The following is a 17,433-nucleotide window of genomic DNA, read 5'->3' as shown; positions in this document are numbered from 1 at the left end:
TCATGTCAATTAAGTTTGAGGAAAGTCTCAACACCTATAGCAAATGCGGATAAGATAAATATTTCTACTTAGACATTTTCTGGAAAATCGGTTACGTTCGTTCTTAAAATCTCATAAGGCTAGATTCAATCGAGCCACAGCCTCTTCTGAACAGCAGGTATGCACAACTCTTAATTTCGAAACAGTGCCAGAGGTGCCATTTTATCATGTCTCGACTAATGATGATAGTAAAAGGAAATCTCTCTCTCTCTCTCTGTGTGTGTGTGTGTGTGTGTGTGTGTGTGTGTGTGTGTGTGTGCGTGCGCGTGAGAGAGAGAGAGAGAGAGAGAGAGAGAGAGAGAGAGAGAGAGAGAGAGAGAGAGAGGGAGGGGGGGGGGGGGCGGGCGGCGGACTATCTGTTGAAGGCGCTGGGCAAATATTGCATTCCATTACGTAAATTAAGTCTGTGCCTCCCACTAGAAGCACTTGAAATGGGATATAATTGAGTAAATGTTAGAAGGTTATACCGAGCAGTTCAAAGGACTTTAAAACAAATGGTGTACGTTTACGGAGAAATGCTGCTACGAAAAACCAAAAACAAAGCATTGGAAACGGCATCCTGTAAGAGGTACGGCTGTGAGCGTCGCTGTAAAGTAAATCTTTAGCTTGCGTGAGCTATTTCTTTGGCTTTGTGGATACTACCAATCAAAAATAGCTATTAAAAGAAAGTAAAGTAACGTAACGGACACTGCCTGACAAAGTGAAGAGCCTAGAAATGGAGGAAACAAATGAAACTTCACGAGTTGAGAGATTACATGACGTTATTTCTGTGATTGGAAAATAGAGTCAAATTTACAAAGAACTTGGTAGTATGACACCACTTAACAGTCTGACGTTGCATGAAATGATTGGGTTGGGAAGAGTGTCCTAAAGCCGTTCTATCCTCTCCTGAAGCAAGCTGGCCCACAACTATTGCAACTGGTCCTTGATATCCCGGACATTAATACAACTTGTGTAGGACCAGCTTGGACACAAACTGAGTCCCAGTGTTAGAGACAGATTTGTGAATCTTGCTGGCCACGTGAGTACCTCAACATCGCACATGCAGTTCATAGAGACACGTGTCATGTGTGGATTACCACTATCCTGTTGAAGAATGACACCACGATCTTGTAGCTTGAGAGGTAACGAATGAGAACGCAAGGCGTCTGCGATGCAGCGCTGTCCCATCAAAGTCCCTCAACCACTACCAGCCGTGACCTGAAGGCATACCAGGTGGCTTTCCACAACATGACACCAGGAATAACACTGCTGTGTCTCTCAGAATCCGTGTTAATAATGGAACCATTCCTTAGGTCGCCGCCTTGCCCGCCGACGATGGTCATCCGATCTATCGCAGAACCGAGATTCGTTGCTGAACACAATCAGACACCACTCTTCAGCATTTCTCACTTCTCGGTCATCGCAGCCGTTTGTGTTGTGCTGTTAACGGCAGCCCACGCATCGGCGGTAATTCTTATACTCCGTCTGTTGGTAGTCCTCGCCCAATGGTGCGAAATGACGCACGATGTTGCTTGGAGTCGATTGCTTGTTTTCGGATGGCAGGCGCAGATGTACAGTAGGTACGACGGTTCTGGTGCGCAGTACGGCGGTCCTCCCTTGTGGTGGTCATGCGGAATCGTCATATGTTCGCCATCACGTTCCTACGCAGTCCAACTTCAGACTCACACATCCGTACGCCCCACAAATCTGGAAATTGCACGATTCGACATAATTACAAATTAACAATTACTTGTGTCGCGAAACCTTGCTTCCTGCCCAATTCCTCGTCAACGGAAAGTATCCTGTAGCTTTGAATCAGTGACTATATAATATAAAAGGCCGTATCTCTTGATTGCATTGATTTAAATTGCTTAACTTCTTTACACCACCGAAGGAATAGGCCTCCGTATATGACACAAATTAAAACTTGATATGTCTAACCGTTCCACAGAAAAAGTGTTCTTAGCAGACAGTTCTTATCAGTCTGATAACAAATGACAATTTTTCCATGTGATGTAATAACAAATTCTTTTCGGATTTCATTTTCTTTGACTGTACTATGAAACTTCGCTTCTTGCCAAAGTTCATGACTATACGTCAAGGAGAAGATCAGAGAGCTTTCGAATCTAAAAATATGACATAAATTGCCGTCTCTTTTGACTACACTTACTTAGAAGCTTCCATTTTTTACTATCGTCAAGGCTATAGATCTTAGTATGTGACATGAATTTCAACAGAAAGAGCCTATAAAAATTCTGTTTTTACTGATTGAGGTCCGGAACCCTACAAATATAGAGAGCGTGGCGGTGAAAACTGATATCGTTATGCTATGAGCATTTTAATAACAAATATCGAAGTTCTAGCACTGCTGTGCTGGTAATAGTATCCCAATTGCAATTTCGCTAACACACAAAGGCAGAAAATCTGAAATTCCAGATTTTCTCTTGGCTCCGCACCTAACACGGCATCTCATTCACAACCAAAGATACGCTACTTTCCGAATCTTCAATACAGTCCAAACTGCTCTCTGTAAAATGTATCTAATGTCACCAGAAGCAAGACAGAATGCAGCTTTTTTCCGTGTAAATATATAAATTCCTTCACACAGTAAGGACACATGCTCGCTAATTCTCCCGTTACATCTCTGACCATAGTATATAGCATTCTGTGAATACCACATTCGAATCGAAACACAGGCGCTGATTAGAACAAGTCTTGCGTTATCCACCCGCTACTAACGAAGTGCATTCCGCTAATTAACAAGGAAAAAAAAGAAGGAACGCGAAAATGTGACTAGGCGAACATAATTAAACAAGTAGAACATATTTAGTTAACGCTTTACAGCGGAAACGAAAGCCGTTCAAACGTTTCTCATATAGTTTAAATGTAGCCGGGCACTGGGACGGTTGGAGAATGTTTTACAAATACGTATACTTTGATTTGAAGACGATAAAAGTCCGTATACATACTTCGTATTCCACATCTAAAAAAAAAAACTTCGAAGTGAAACGTTCGCCAGGCTGGCTAATTTAGGAAAAAAAATGCGGTACCAACGTCGCGCACATTGTGTAGGGAAGTGGATACTGCATAAGAAAGATAGTATCTAATCTTTCTCAAACCAAGATGTCTAATTACCCACGTCTGAAAGAAAGACAATTCGGACACGGCATTATGTGAAATGTTATTCTGACATCTGTAGTAATTTTGAAGAAATTGTAGTTCTAATATTAGTTTCGACCGTACTCATCCACAATATGGGGGTTAGCTTAAATTCCCGTACCATTTTACTGCTAGTGAATTATTAACAAACAAAAAAATTGTTCAAATGGCTCTGAGCGCTATGGGACTCAACTGCTGGGGTCATCAGTCCCCTAGAACTTAGAACTACTTAAACCTAACTAACCTAAGGGCATTACAGACATCCATGCCCGAGGCAGGATTCGAACCTGCGACCGCAGCGGTCGCGCAGTTCCAGACTGTAGCGCCTAGAACCGCTTGGACACTCCGGCCGGCTATTAACAACACACAGAACATTAGCTTTCTTACTGTTAGCAGTATCTCCCACATTTTAGAAAGTGGACAACTTCGTTATCGGAGCATTTGTATAGCTAAACGAAAAGACGTTTCAGTGATACAGATGCTAAGAGATGAGCCAAACGTATACTCCCATCTTCCGCGATTGCCTTTACATTACTCAGACAAACTGACATGACACGACATATGATACGAGGCTATTTAGGAAATATAGTATTTCAAGAAGTACATGATTTTTATTAAGACCAGGTAATACTTCTCATGATCAGGACGTTAGACACAATGTGATGCAAATATATTTATTGCTTTTACATATACATATGCCTTATAATGCAAGTCCCCTCTCGGTCAATGGAGGACTTGGAAGGCTGTTGTATGTGTCTGTCTTGCAAGTGAAAGACGGTATGCCAAGGCTGCTTATCACTTTGCTGAACACGTAATGCTCAAGATCTCGGCTACACGTAGGACGCTTACACACAGTTCTCATGCTCTATGTAGCGGCGTCCTACTTAACGTATGGTAGAGATCTTTCAAGAGGAGATGAAATCACCTGATCTAATGCACACGACCTTCGGAATATGTACTCGGCAAGATGCAAGAATATCTGCACTGATGACGATACGTAGACCACTAAATATCAGAAATCTTTTCAAATCATCGAAAAACTTAAGCAATATACAAATCCTTGTTCTGAGAAAATTGAAAGCAGTGTGAAAAAAGGAAATGTGTTGCTCATTAACAGTCTCCTGTTGCGCGCATCACATTCTGATTGATTTTCGAATCTCACGCTGCAACTGGCAGTATAGCAGTAAACGTAGAAAAAAAGGATGGGAGATTAGGGTTTTATGTTTCGTTGAAAAAGAGATCATTACAAATGCAGGACAAGCTGAATTGAAGGAGGATATCTGCATTGTCCTTTTCAAAGAAACCATCCCGGCATTCGCCTTAAGCGGTATAGGGACACCGCGGAAAGCTTAAACTGGATGGCAGTACGGGGTTTAGAACTGCCGGTCTAGGGTCTTACACAGCGCCACCTGGCGTGGTAACAATAAATATCTCACGATAGATTGACATGTACAGAACAATAACGAATGTTGTCTTTATCAAACGGAACGGAGCACGACCTTCAGAATTGGCCCAATTACTAAGAATGTGAACCTTCACTCCAGTAGCATGTATTGAGAATGATGGGGTCAACACAGAGAGATTGATTGTTTAAGACGCAAGGCACAACAGAACGGAGCCCAGTTATATTAATTACGTCTGAAGAGGCCATCTGACAGACAGCGACATCTACACAGCATACACCTAGCACACGTCGGCAATTGGAATAAATGGGGATTTAGCCTCATGTCCACAGTAAGATCATTCGGAACGAAATAATTAATCGGCGAGATTCAGCATAGCAACAGGCAGTAGCCGATGTTTTTGCCAAGCAATTTAGTTGGCATTCAGATACAAGGAAAAAGAACATAAAATTCAGTTATAGAAGTGTCGATCAACCATTATATTTAAGACGTGTGCAGAGTTGTTCTATCCCGTAATCTTGCTTAGCAATCGACACCTGTACGCCTGTTATAAACGCACGTTGAGATGACCATGAGACGTTACAAGAATTTTGGAACAGCATAGTTACTACATTCTTTTCTTAATATACAGGCAATGATTATTGCAGGGTTGGTAGAAGCCGACCTCGGAGTATATCAGTTTGCTCCCTGGAGGAATACAACCACACGCATGGCAATACGCTAGCCCAGCGAGTTATCGTAGAAGACAGAGTGAAGGAAGGCAAACCTTCATTTATTGCATTTGTTCATTCAGACAAAACTTTTGACATAACTGCCTGAGGAACGGTCTTTACAACTTTGAGAACAACGGGGATAAAAAACAGGGATCGAAAGACATCTACACCTTGTACAGAAACCAACTATCATCTCAAGAGTACAAGGACATGACAGGGAAGCAGCAGTGAGAAGACGTGAAACGAGGTTGTGGCATAATCAAACTATGCTTACATCTAGCAGTAAAGGGAACCACGGCGAAACTTGGAAGCGGTACTAAAGTTCAGAGGGAAGAAATAAAGTCTTTGACATTTTCCGATGAGATTTCAATTCTTCCAGAGACAGCTCAGGACTTGAAAGAGCTGTTTGAACAGAACGGGTTGTCTCTTTAAGAGAGAAGACACTATGAGTATCAACTAAAGTATAACAACGAGCACGGACGGCGTGGCCGACCGGTTCTAGGCGCTACAGTCTGGACCCGTGCCACCGCTACGGTCGCAGGTTGGAATCCTTTCTCGTGCATGGATGTGTGTTATGTACTTAGGTTAGTTAGGTTTAAGTAGTTGTAAGTTCTAGGATATCTATGACATCAGATGTTAAGTCCCATAGCGCTCAGAGCCATTTTAAAACAACGAGGTTACCGCAATGTAGTCGAATTACATCACAATATGAGACACTAAGAATAGTACGCAAGTACTGCATTGCTATCTGAGTAGCATAATGGCAGACGATGGCTGAATTAGAAAGGACATCAAATGCAGGCTGGCAAAAACGGGAATTTTTTAAACATCTAATATAAAGTAAAGTGTCTCTTCTGAAGGTATTTGTGTGATAGTAGACATGTACGTACGTGAGATATAGACGATATAAGTCCAGAAGAGAATAGAAGATTTTAAAATGTGGTACTACAGAAGAACGAAGATTAGGTGGGTAGATGGGATAAATTATAATAGGCCACTTTGTACAATCGAATGTAAGAGAAATTTACCTCACAACTTGAATAATCGGAGGGTCTGATTGACAGGACACAATCACAGGCTTCAAGGAATGGTCAGTTTGGTAATAGAGAGAAGTGAAGGGGGCGGGTAAACGCCTGGGAGAGAGACCAAGGCTTGACGACAGTAAGCAGGTTCAGATGGATGAGGGTTGCAAAGGTTTTGCACAGATGAAGAGAATTTCACAACAACAACAACAACAACAATAATAATAAAAACCACTACCAAACTCCTACGTGTGCTGTTAAAACTTACGACGAACTAGCGTCAAGCAAATTTTCAATAAATATTCACTGGAATAAGTATGAAGTTCAAAACATTATTATTGGTAGTCAATGGCACATACATAACCAAAGTACCTCCCACAACGTTTGGCACAAATCTGAAATTGTCCCACGGGTGATAAAACACTTGGCCTGAGAAACGAGCAATCGACTGAAGGAAACGAACTTCAATCATTGAATGATCGTAGTAGGAACTGAAGTGTTGCACAGTATACACTAGGTGATCAAAAGTATCCGGACACCCCCAAAAACACACGTTTTTTATATTAGGTGGATTGTGCTGCCACCTACTGCCACGTAACCCGTATCAGCGATCTTAGTAATCATTAGACATTGTGAGAGAGCAGAATTGGCCGCTCCGAGGAACTCTCGAACTTCGAACGTGGTCACGTGATTAGGTATCACTTGTGTCACACGTCTGTACGCGAGATTTCCACACGCCTAAACATCCCTAGGGCCACTATTTCCAATGTGATAGTGAAGTGGAAACGTGAAGAAATACGTACAGCACAAAAGCGCACAGGCCCACCTCGTCAGTTGACTGACAGAGACCACCGACAGTTGAAGACCATCACACAGGAATTCCAAACTGCATCAGGATCCACGGCAAATACTATGACAGTTAAGCGGTAGGTGAGAAAACTTGGATTTCATGGTAGAGCGGCTGCCCAGAAGCCACACATCACGCCGGTAAATGCCAAACGACGCCTCGCTTGGTGTAAGGAGCGTAAACATTGGACGACTGAACAGTGACAAAACGTTGTATGGAGTGATATGGTGATCCGATGGTAGGGTATGGGTATGGCGAATGCCCGGTGAACGCAATCTGCCAGCGTGTGTAGTACCAACAGTAAAATTCGGAGGCGGTGGTGTTACGGTGTGGTCGCGTTTTTCACGGAGGGGGCTCGCACCCCTTGTTTTGCGTGGCACCAAAACAGCACAAGCTTGCAGTGATGTTTTAAGCAGCTTCTTGCTTCCCACTACTGAAGAGCAATTCGGGGATGGCGACTGCGTCTTTCAACGCGATCGAGCACCTATTCATAATCCACGACCTGTGGCGGAGTGGTTACCGACAACAACATTCCTGTAATGGAGTGGCCTGCACAGAGTCCTAACCTGAATCCTATACAACATCGTTGGGGTGTTTTGGAACGCAGACTTCGTGCCAGGCCTCACCGACCGGCATCGATACCTCTCCTCAGTGCAGCGCTCCGTGAAGAATGGGTTGCCATTCTCGAAGAAACCTGACTGACTGAAAGTATGCCTGCGATAGTGGAGGCTGTCATCAAGGCTAAGGGTGAATTCCAGCATTACCGATGGAGGACGCCACGAACTTGTTAGTCATTTTCAGTCAGGTAGCTGGATACTTTTGACCCCATAGTGTATGATTTATTTCACAGAAACATGTAGTTGGATGAAGTCTACCTTTCTTTCTTTCTTTCTTTCTTTCTTTCTTTAGTTTTCGCGCTGGCATTAATGCCTCGTCAATGTCGATACCAAAAAGTGGTTAATATTCAGCTGAACATGAACAGAGGGAGAATTTTAATTCTAGTGGAGATTTCTTGAAGCAGTCATCCCGGTACCTGACATGCAGGTAGCCACAAAATAAGTATACCGGAATGTCTGTAGTTTGGACTACAGGTTCTCTTCCGTCGACTTATCAAACTCATAATTTATCTACTGCAGGGGTAAGGAGAGTTTCACTAAGAGTAATTAAGCTTAAGGAATACATACTGCAAGTACATTAACGGAGCATTTAATCTGTAAATAAAATTTAATGTGTAAATTGCTTTCGCCGATGAAAATTTATAATTTCTGGATTGACAGCAAGCACAAAACTTACAATTTACATTTATGATTTGTAACTGTGACAGAAGATCGAAAGGTCACATTTTTCTATTAAGTTGTCAAATTGATGTGTCTCAGAAATGTAGTTAAAAAACCACGAACTTGGAAGAAAGAGCTGCACAGATGTATACACAGGTATACAATTACTTTATGGTTCTTCACTATGTAACTGTATGTAGGACGGAATTACTGTATTAATATACGTGATGGATTTTCTGCTATGATGATAGTATTACGAAACGCCATGGACATAAAATTAATTGGAAATGTGTCAGAAAAATCGCTAGAAAATGTTATTTGAGGGAATGGGACCTTACCAACCTCCTCAACTCAAAATTATGCAGTCAGCTGGCTGTGTGTTTTCATCGTATAATAATAATCAATATCGCTTCAACCAGCATCAGTGCTCAAACAAAACAGTGTGAACAAACTGGTTGCTGAACTTGCTGCAACGAACAACGAGAGCCAGACGAGCCCCAGCATTTGAGGGCCGAAAAGCGCACACTGAGTTTGAGAGCCAATTCTGACAGTGTTGGTTGCCACTTCGGGTCGCATAAGAGTATTGCCACGCGTGGTTGTATTCCTCCAGGGAGCGATCTTATTAATTGGTAACCCACATAAATTGATATCTTACGAGCCTCCAATAAGACAGCTACAGTAAGGGCGTGACAAATTGGCCGCCGGCCCGCTGATCGTCAGAAGTCCGCACCATGCGGGAACATTACTTGTCGACTGTTCTCTGTTTCAGTTTGCTCCACCCTCAGCGACTGCAAAGTTCTGACACTGTAATGGCCTGACGAAGTGTAGCTGCGTTGTCCGTGTGATACGAAGTTCAACTGATTGACAAGAGTAACTGTACTTAAATTTAAATCCATTATGCAATATGAGACACGATCATAAATGTTTGCTAAATGTTGCTAGTATCCTTCTTCTTCTACTCATTTCACTACATTACAACAGCCTTAATTTAATTTCATATTCCTTGCTACAAATATCTATTGCACTTGAAAATGACAGTTTAACGTGCTTTCACAAACCATGTGACTTCCGCATGAAATTTTTACCATAGCAACTGATCGGTACAAGTCGCGCATGTTCATGAGTTGTCAGTGCTGGAAGACAAATATAAGACTTCCTCCCTCCCTCTCCCCCCCCCTCTCACATCCTCTAGCCCCACAGCGGCTACGCTACTTATCCCACGGACGAATTCACCTATGCATACTAAAATTAAGCATATATTAAGATAACCGTTTCTGTAAGTATTTCTGTGCATTACTGAGCAGGAAAAATTAAGAAGCTCTTAACAATAGTTGACATTTTTGGATCTGACCGTTAGTAGCTACACGCCTGTTATTACAAAATGCATCTGAGAACCGCGGGCCGCACGAGCACTTGATTCGGGCCGCATGCGACCCACGGCCTGCACTTTGACAACCGCTCGCCTGTATGGTACCCATTGTTGGGATGAAAGTCAGCAGATTACTGAACGCTATGGCGCACCTGACTTTCTAACATGAAGAAAATTTTAGATGCTGGCCCTTCGAACCTAAATCATGATTACTGCTGGCAGCTTAGTAGTTTTGAGAATGGCCAAGGGCAACTCACGGAACAATTTTTGGAAATATAAGTGCTTCGTACTAAATCTTTTTTATGTTACTTGAGAACCTATCTTCAGATACAACCGTGGCTGTCACGCTTTTGAAAAATAATTACAAATTTTTAATCTCCTCATTTCGTCTCCTTAAATCATTCTCGTGGTAGACTCTTTCCTTCGTATTGCTTGCAGTAGAGAAGGAGCAGCTGTTTTGAATATGTATAGAGAATGTACAAAATGACAGAAATACCATATTATGAAGGTAAAACTGTTCACTTGGTAAACGGAACATTGTGATGATATGATGTTAGTACCCTTTATATGAGAAAGTTGATACTAATGTGACCTGTTACACAAACGTCTGTTTGTAAACGATCTCTTAGAGTAACATCGAGTCAGAATTTCAGAAAGAATGGACCGCCGTGTCCAATTATCTACCCGATCTATTCCAGATACTGCCATTTTATTCGGCATAAATTGGGGAACACAAGATGCGATAATGTAGATTAACACAAAACCGAGACACGAACCGTCAAGTTCAGGAATTTCACTGGGGAGAAGATCTCGTCGAACGCCAGGCACGACGGTCGCAAAAACTTGTCAAGCTGCTGTAGGGCAACTGAAAATATAGCTGAATGAACGTTCATCAGACTGTACAAAAACCGTTGTACGTCATGCACCCAGTACATAGAGTGGCCCCTTATTACCGAAGGCAACGTTTCATAGCGAAGAGGACAGTGTGCAGAGCATCAAGTATGAACTGCCGAGGCTGGAGGAAAGTAGGGTAATCTGATGAGTCACTCCTCGTAATATTTCCGGTAATAAGATGAGTTTATGACTGCCGCAAGGAAGAATGGCTACGAATGGGAACAAGACACTTGCCGTCCTATGTCACTAATAATTCATGTACCACAGATGCAAATTTTTGAAGATGACAATCCATCGATGGACAAAACAAGTCATTATTTGAAGAAATTACATTTTTCGTCACACACACACACACACACAATTTTTTCTTGCACTTGAACGTCGCAACCTCACTACTCATTGTTGCTGAAAGAAATGACCAATGCTTGCCACTAAGACCAGCTATGTAAAAGATGCCTTCGGCCTATTGATGATGATGGTGTGATCATCGAACGCATTATATTTTTTCCTTCACTCTAGTGAACCGAATCAGGGAGGGAAATCTATGAATATGGCACTATTTGACCAAAAGAAAGGATAAGCTGACAGGGCACATCTTGTGTCATCAAGAAATATCCACACTGATGAGTAGGGCCCGGGTTTTAATGACAACTCCTATTTTTTTCTTGAATTTACGAATGAATTTTACAACAATGTATGCACAAATCTAGGTACTAAAGTGTAGAAAAATATATTTTAATTGTCAAAAAAAAGGATTTACTTCTTTTTTAGTAATAGGTCACATTTCGGCCAGCTTTTCCCCAAAAATGCTTATATTTGTCATATCTTTAAAAACACAAGAAGAAATACATGAAAATGTTGCTCAATGACAATGTTTCAGGTTATACTGTCTCAAGTGCACGCAATTTCTACAAGCCTATTTATTAGGACTACAGTAGACAAGCAGCGTAACACGGTAATCGAATCGCTGACGTAAGACACTCTTGCGCGAGATCAACACAACGCTCACCGAATAAAAACAGATTCCGACGTAACAAACATCGCTAGCGTTGTCACACTATTCAGTTCTAATACAAACTCAGAGTGGTTCATGCGGAAAGTAAAGTGCCCCAATAGCATGAAGTTGCGAGGTTTTGTTTGTGATTTTGGAGAGAGACTCTTCAGCACTGATGGGTAAATATTTTCTAAATTATGAGAGGTTAGTGCACAAATGCGCTTTAACATGCAAGAACACTGTAATATAATCAAACGCAGCAGCTGTGCTGAAAATGACAGCAGACGAAAGCTGTTATTTTGAACGGGCAGGTCCGTCTTCGAGAGTGTTATCATCTCACAGGAGAAGCTGAGGAATCAGTGCTTGAGACAGTTCTTGGGAAGTACGCAACACATCCAGTTCCTCGTGTGCTACGAGGGCGTGCTCAACAAAATATGAATTAGTGTGGTTGGCCCAAATGTCCATAGATGAAACCATCGAAGTGTGTTGGGTCTAAGCTGAAAATGATATTGGTATTCTAATAGTTGACGGGCCTGCAGAAATGTGCATTCTAACGTGCGACTCTCACTCAAGAGTAAACAACTCTACTATTGCAATTTTGTTTGGCAACTCTCTGAAGCTATTGTAGCCAGATGGGCCTGAACAGAGATAACGTTTTGCTGCTAGTAACAGTTCACTGTTTGGATAGGCGTTATTGTTTTCACTTAGTGTTTTTTCAGACGCATGGAGAAATTTCAAAAATAAGTGATACTTAAAAGTGTTAAACAATGCAACGACCAAGCACTTCGCTCACAATTTGTTCAAAAATGAATTTTGCACTACCTGGTGCATAAAGCAAATCAAGAATATTTTTAAATAAGCTTACAAAAGTCATATTTCATTTTTAAGGTCATAAATACTTGAATATTTCACTATTTTCAGATCATTAAAATCTAGACCAAAACGATGAAGTAAAACATATTGACACTACCCGCCGCGAGACTGAATGCCGCCCGTGTTGTGAACACCTGACGTAAGGAAACTATGTACAGGCCTCCGTGTAACAGAGAAAAATGGAGAATCATTCTAGTGACGATGGGGTAAATCTTCTGACAAAAACGACTTTGAGAAATGGGCAGACTGTTATGCCCGGCGCCTGGGAATGACCATCTCGAAAGCAGCGAAACTGGTCGGCGGCTGTTCACGTGCTGCTATCGTCAGCATCAGTGGAAAGCGGCTGAAGGACGGTGAACCGCGAGGATAGGCGACAAGGAACAGCACGTTGACGCCTCATTACAGAACAAGGAGCGCTCATTCTTGCCCGATCTGTAGGCGGCGATCTGACGGCAGAATACAATCCTGGTGCGAACACTACTCTTTCAGAGCACACCTTTCAGCGCATATTGTTGAAATGGGTCTTTGCATATTCCGATGTCGACTCAACGACACCGTTAACTACGACTGCAGTGGGTGCCGGATCATTGACATTGGACCTCAGGTCAATGGAAACACGTCATCTTGTAGGCTGAGTCCCATTTCTTGCCATACCAGCTCGATGGTCGTGTCCGCATATGCTGTCTGTCATCCAGGCTACAGGCTTCTCGAAATATCCACCGTGTTACGGACGCAGGCTGCTGTGGAAAGCTTTATGCTGTGGAGGACGTCCACCTGGGCTTCAATGGAATCTATGGTTGTAAGATAATCGAAGGCATCAGGACAGCTCTCGACTACGTGGACGATATTACGGACATCTGCATCCCTTTCATGCATGGTTCCCAACGATGATATCTTCCGTGTCTCATGGTCATAATCGTGTTACAGTGATTTGAGGAGCATTATATAGAACCCTAGTTGATGTCCTGGTCACCAATCCATCATCTGAAGCCAATGGTAGACACTTGGGACGCCATATGATGTGTGCTCCGCGCCATCGGTCCGTAATCTATGGGTTCTTTGTGACTGCGTAGACATTTGAAGCCACTACCTCCGGTAAACTACTAAGGACTTGTCGAATCCACGCGACGTACAATCACTGGTGCACTGCGTTTCAGAGGCGAGCCTACACTGTTAAGCAAGTAGTCATAATGCTTTGGCCCACCAATGTAATTTGGTAATGATGGGAAGAGTTGGAGGTGGAGAGGGGGGCGGCTACAACAAGCAGTTTGAAGTGAATGTAGATTGTAGTAATCATACAGACATGAGGAGACTTGTTTGTGTTTACTACGGAAAGCAGCATTTAAACAGTTTTCGGACTGGACACCGCGTCTACAACACTACCGCACCGTTATGTAGAAACCCCATGTGTGTGCGAATATTGTAGGTGGCTCTCATCAGGACGACGACATATAGTCCACCCGAAGGAGGTTAAAACCAGTATAGGCAGAAATGTTGGATTTTAAAATATGAGACTGTCTCACAACCAAATGAACTTTACTAGGAACAATAGGTGCTCACACAATGACATTAACATCTGGCAATGACGCAGCCAGTTCGACCAGCCAGAGGTCATTTTCAGACTGGCGGTAGATAAAAACAGGAAATCTGACAATGATAAAAAAGAAGAAACTAATATCTAAAGGCATATGCTGCAAGCAGTTTTCCTTGCGTTGTCAACATCACTGATCGGTCGTTAGGTGGAGTGCAATACTCTGTCTGCATACTCATCCATGTCAATATTTGCGAAAGGAGTATCTAGTTCGGCAGATGTTTATATACTGACAAGCTGAAGACGATCACTAGCTATTCGAAACCAATTATGGCACTGTGGAATGATCATAGCATTCTGTAGTCGTATAAAACATAAAATAATAAAAAAATCGAAGTAAATCGACTTGTTTCTACCGCAGAACACATGGTCTCTCTCCTACGGGTAGTCGGGCCCATTTACTGTGTTGTTTCGACAGATATTTGCACTTTCGTTTTTGTAAACTGTAGCTGGACTCAGCCCAAACAAATGCTGCTCATTTGCTAGGATGAAAAGCGTTGGTTTGTTTCCAGTTACGAGCAAAATGATTTTTTAAAGCGGAATTTTACGCGTCCTTCAATAGAGGGGCTCCAAATTATGCTAGTACGATACTCGTTTTATCGGTATGTATTAACAGGGACAATAAATGAAGAATAAACAATATTCCAGCAGCGACAGCACCGTCGTGGACGGCACTGCTACCGACGTGCAGTAGCAGCGCTGCCCAGCCGCTGCTATAGTGCTGGGTGTTATTCTTCGTGTTTTACTGTCACTCTTTTGAAGGACGCGTAAAATCATTTTTCTCGTAACTGGAAACAATCTTGCGCTTTCCGCCGTACGAAACACACGATGAACAACATTTCTTTGGACTGACTCCACCTAGACACTGCAAAAACGAAATTGCAAATATCTGCCGAAGCACCAGGAAAAGGCGGATGACGACTCTTAGGAGAGAGAGACGCTATAGAAAGTTCAGATAACTTACGGCAATGCAGGCGTGTGATGTCTTCAACAACCGTGGTTGTCGAACACATCACCAGGCTGCAATCTGTTCTCTGAACATATCAATCACTTGATCTCCAAGACATTACGTGGCTTTTTTTTTTAGACAAATTAATGGTGCACTGGCGGGGATTTAGTCGGTATTTCCGCACGATATTTTGAAGACCGACCCAGTCGTCGTCGTCGTCGTCGTCTTCAGGTGCTTCAAGCTACGTTGTTACACGTACTCTGTAGTCCGTGCCTGGACGCCCGACTGCTAGCGAGCAGCCATAACACAACTCACAGGCCCTGAAGAAGACGACTGGGTTGCTCGTCGAAATAACGTGCAGAAAAATGGAATCGACTGACCATCCGAAAGTACACGACTACCAAATGGTGAGAGAGTCATTGGAATCAGAGGGAAGCGAGGCGTGAGGGCGGGGACTGACCGGCTTGCTGCGCGGGCCCGGCGACGGTGGGGCCCAGCGGGTCGAAGCGTACACGGTGCTCGACGCTGGCCTTGGCGGCGCCCAGCAGGTCGGAGAAGAAGCGGTGCCTGCGCAGAGCCAACTCGTCGCGGCCCACCGGCGTGGCGGGCGGCTCACCGCCGCCCTCGAACACCTCGTCGTCCTCCTGCGACAGCCACTGCGGGATGGCGCCCAGCCCGGGCACGGAACCTGACCGCTTGGCCGGGTGCGGCGTCGGCACCATGGCGCGCAGCGCCGCCGCCTCCGTCTCGTCCAGGGGCTCCTCTTCCTCGTCGTCGTCGTCGCCGCCACCGCCGGGGGCGGCGGCGTCGCCTCCGCCGCCGCCGCCCACCTCGGAGGGCTCCTCGGCCTTGTGCCGCTCCCCCTCCTGGCCGTCCTTCGCCTCGCCAGGTGCGTCCTTGGCCTGCTTGGCGTGCTGCTCTTCTTCCTCGGTCTTCGCCTCCCCGCCTGCTCCCGGGTTCGTCTCGGCCTCGCCCGCGCCGCCAGGCGGCTCCGGACTCCTGGCGTCGCTGGCGCGCTTCGCGTCGCTCGGCCGCTTTACATTCCTGGGACCCTCTTCCGGCGCCTGCTGCTCTGGGGCTGCTTTGATCTCGACCAACAGCGACTTCTTCCTCTGCGGCGCAGAGATGCCGTCGGTCTGTATCTTGACGCCTTCCTGTTTCACCTTGTCCGATTTAGGCGACTTGCCATCCGCTATGACAGCCGATTTCGCCGGCAATTCCGTTACCCCGTCGACATCTTCCGCCTTTATTTCTATAGGCCGCGGCTCCTTCACGTCGGACACCTTGTTGTTCTGTATACTCTCCTTCGTCTCGTCCGGTTTGTACACGTCCATCTCATTTTCCGCACATTTCTGCTTCTTCGCCGGATTGCTCTTGCAACCACAGCAGTTTTTGAACATGGCGCACCTCTACTTTGATGGACCTACCTCGTGCACAGAAACAAACTTGGACGCTAGCGGCTCGGAGGCGCTCACTAGTCCTGATGCGCGACGGAGCCGGCCGAAAAACGGAGGCGGAAGTCACCTACCCGACGATACGTACATTAGCTGTGTCGCGACGCGCATTGTGCGGAGTGTTCACTAGAGACGGTGCGCGACACGACACCGGCCGTGCGGGTCAGCAGCGTCGCCGACAACAGCCGCAGCCGTTATCAATGGGAGTGCTGGCTGCCTCGTGACCCACTTCGCGCCGCCCGGTGCAGCCCAGGCACGGCCGGGAACAGGGCGGCGGCGGCAACGGGGGCGATTGCGGTCGCAGCGTCTCGGCGCTTCGCGGAAACGCCACAGTCTAAGCAAGCAGGCGTGACGGTAGTCGCCCAATAGCCACGCAACGGGAGGCGCGCCCCTGTGTGTCAGTAGCGCGCCATTACGGACGCAACACGGCAGGGCACGGCACGTTCGGGGAGGAGCAGCGCGACTGCCGGGATCCGACCGAGCGCAGAGCCATCTGGCGCACGGGACCCGCACCGCGCGCAGAGTTCAGCACGCAGCCTCCCGCCCGTTGCGCCGTCTTACGCGGCGGCGTTCAATACACTTGCGATCTCGACGCCCACACGCCACCCGGATAGCGCCTGTTCGTTTATGTACACTGGTGTGTGTGTTACTACTTGTCGATATCAAGTACACTACAAACAAGGTGGTCTTCGATCGAATTAAGATTCGAACTTCTACAATGACATCACACCTGTTGTTCGTTCGGTAACCACTCAGGGTTTGGCTATATTCAATCCAGGACGAATATAAAATATATAGTTACGTTTCATCTAATGATGACACTGAAGAGCTATATTATAATGTAAACCCTTAAGCTTTACAATCCGT

The 17,433-nt window shown here is 44.8% G+C and overlaps 1 protein-coding gene across 1 annotated transcript in view; it reads right to left on the bottom strand.

Moving 5' to 3' along the window:
- Positions 1-17,086, bottom strand: part of LOC126344720 (adenylyl cyclase-associated protein 1) — a 178,224-nt gene extending 161,138 nt beyond the window's left edge. The window contains exon 1 of the mRNA XM_050002042.1: positions 15,573-17,086. Within this exon, the coding sequence (XP_049857999.1) occupies positions 15,573-16,512 (940 nt within the window). The 5' untranslated portion in view covers positions 16,513-17,086. The remainder of the gene's footprint in view (positions 1-15,572) is intronic.
- Positions 17,087-17,433: the final 347 nt, after the last annotated feature.

This window comes from Schistocerca gregaria, chromosome 1 (assembly GCF_023897955.1).
Source record: "Schistocerca gregaria isolate iqSchGreg1 chromosome 1, iqSchGreg1.2, whole genome shotgun sequence".
NCBI lineage: Eukaryota > Metazoa > Arthropoda > Insecta > Orthoptera > Acrididae > Schistocerca > Schistocerca gregaria.
The sequence above is the reverse complement of the archived record's forward strand: the minus strand, read 5'-3'. Positions and strand labels throughout refer to the sequence as shown.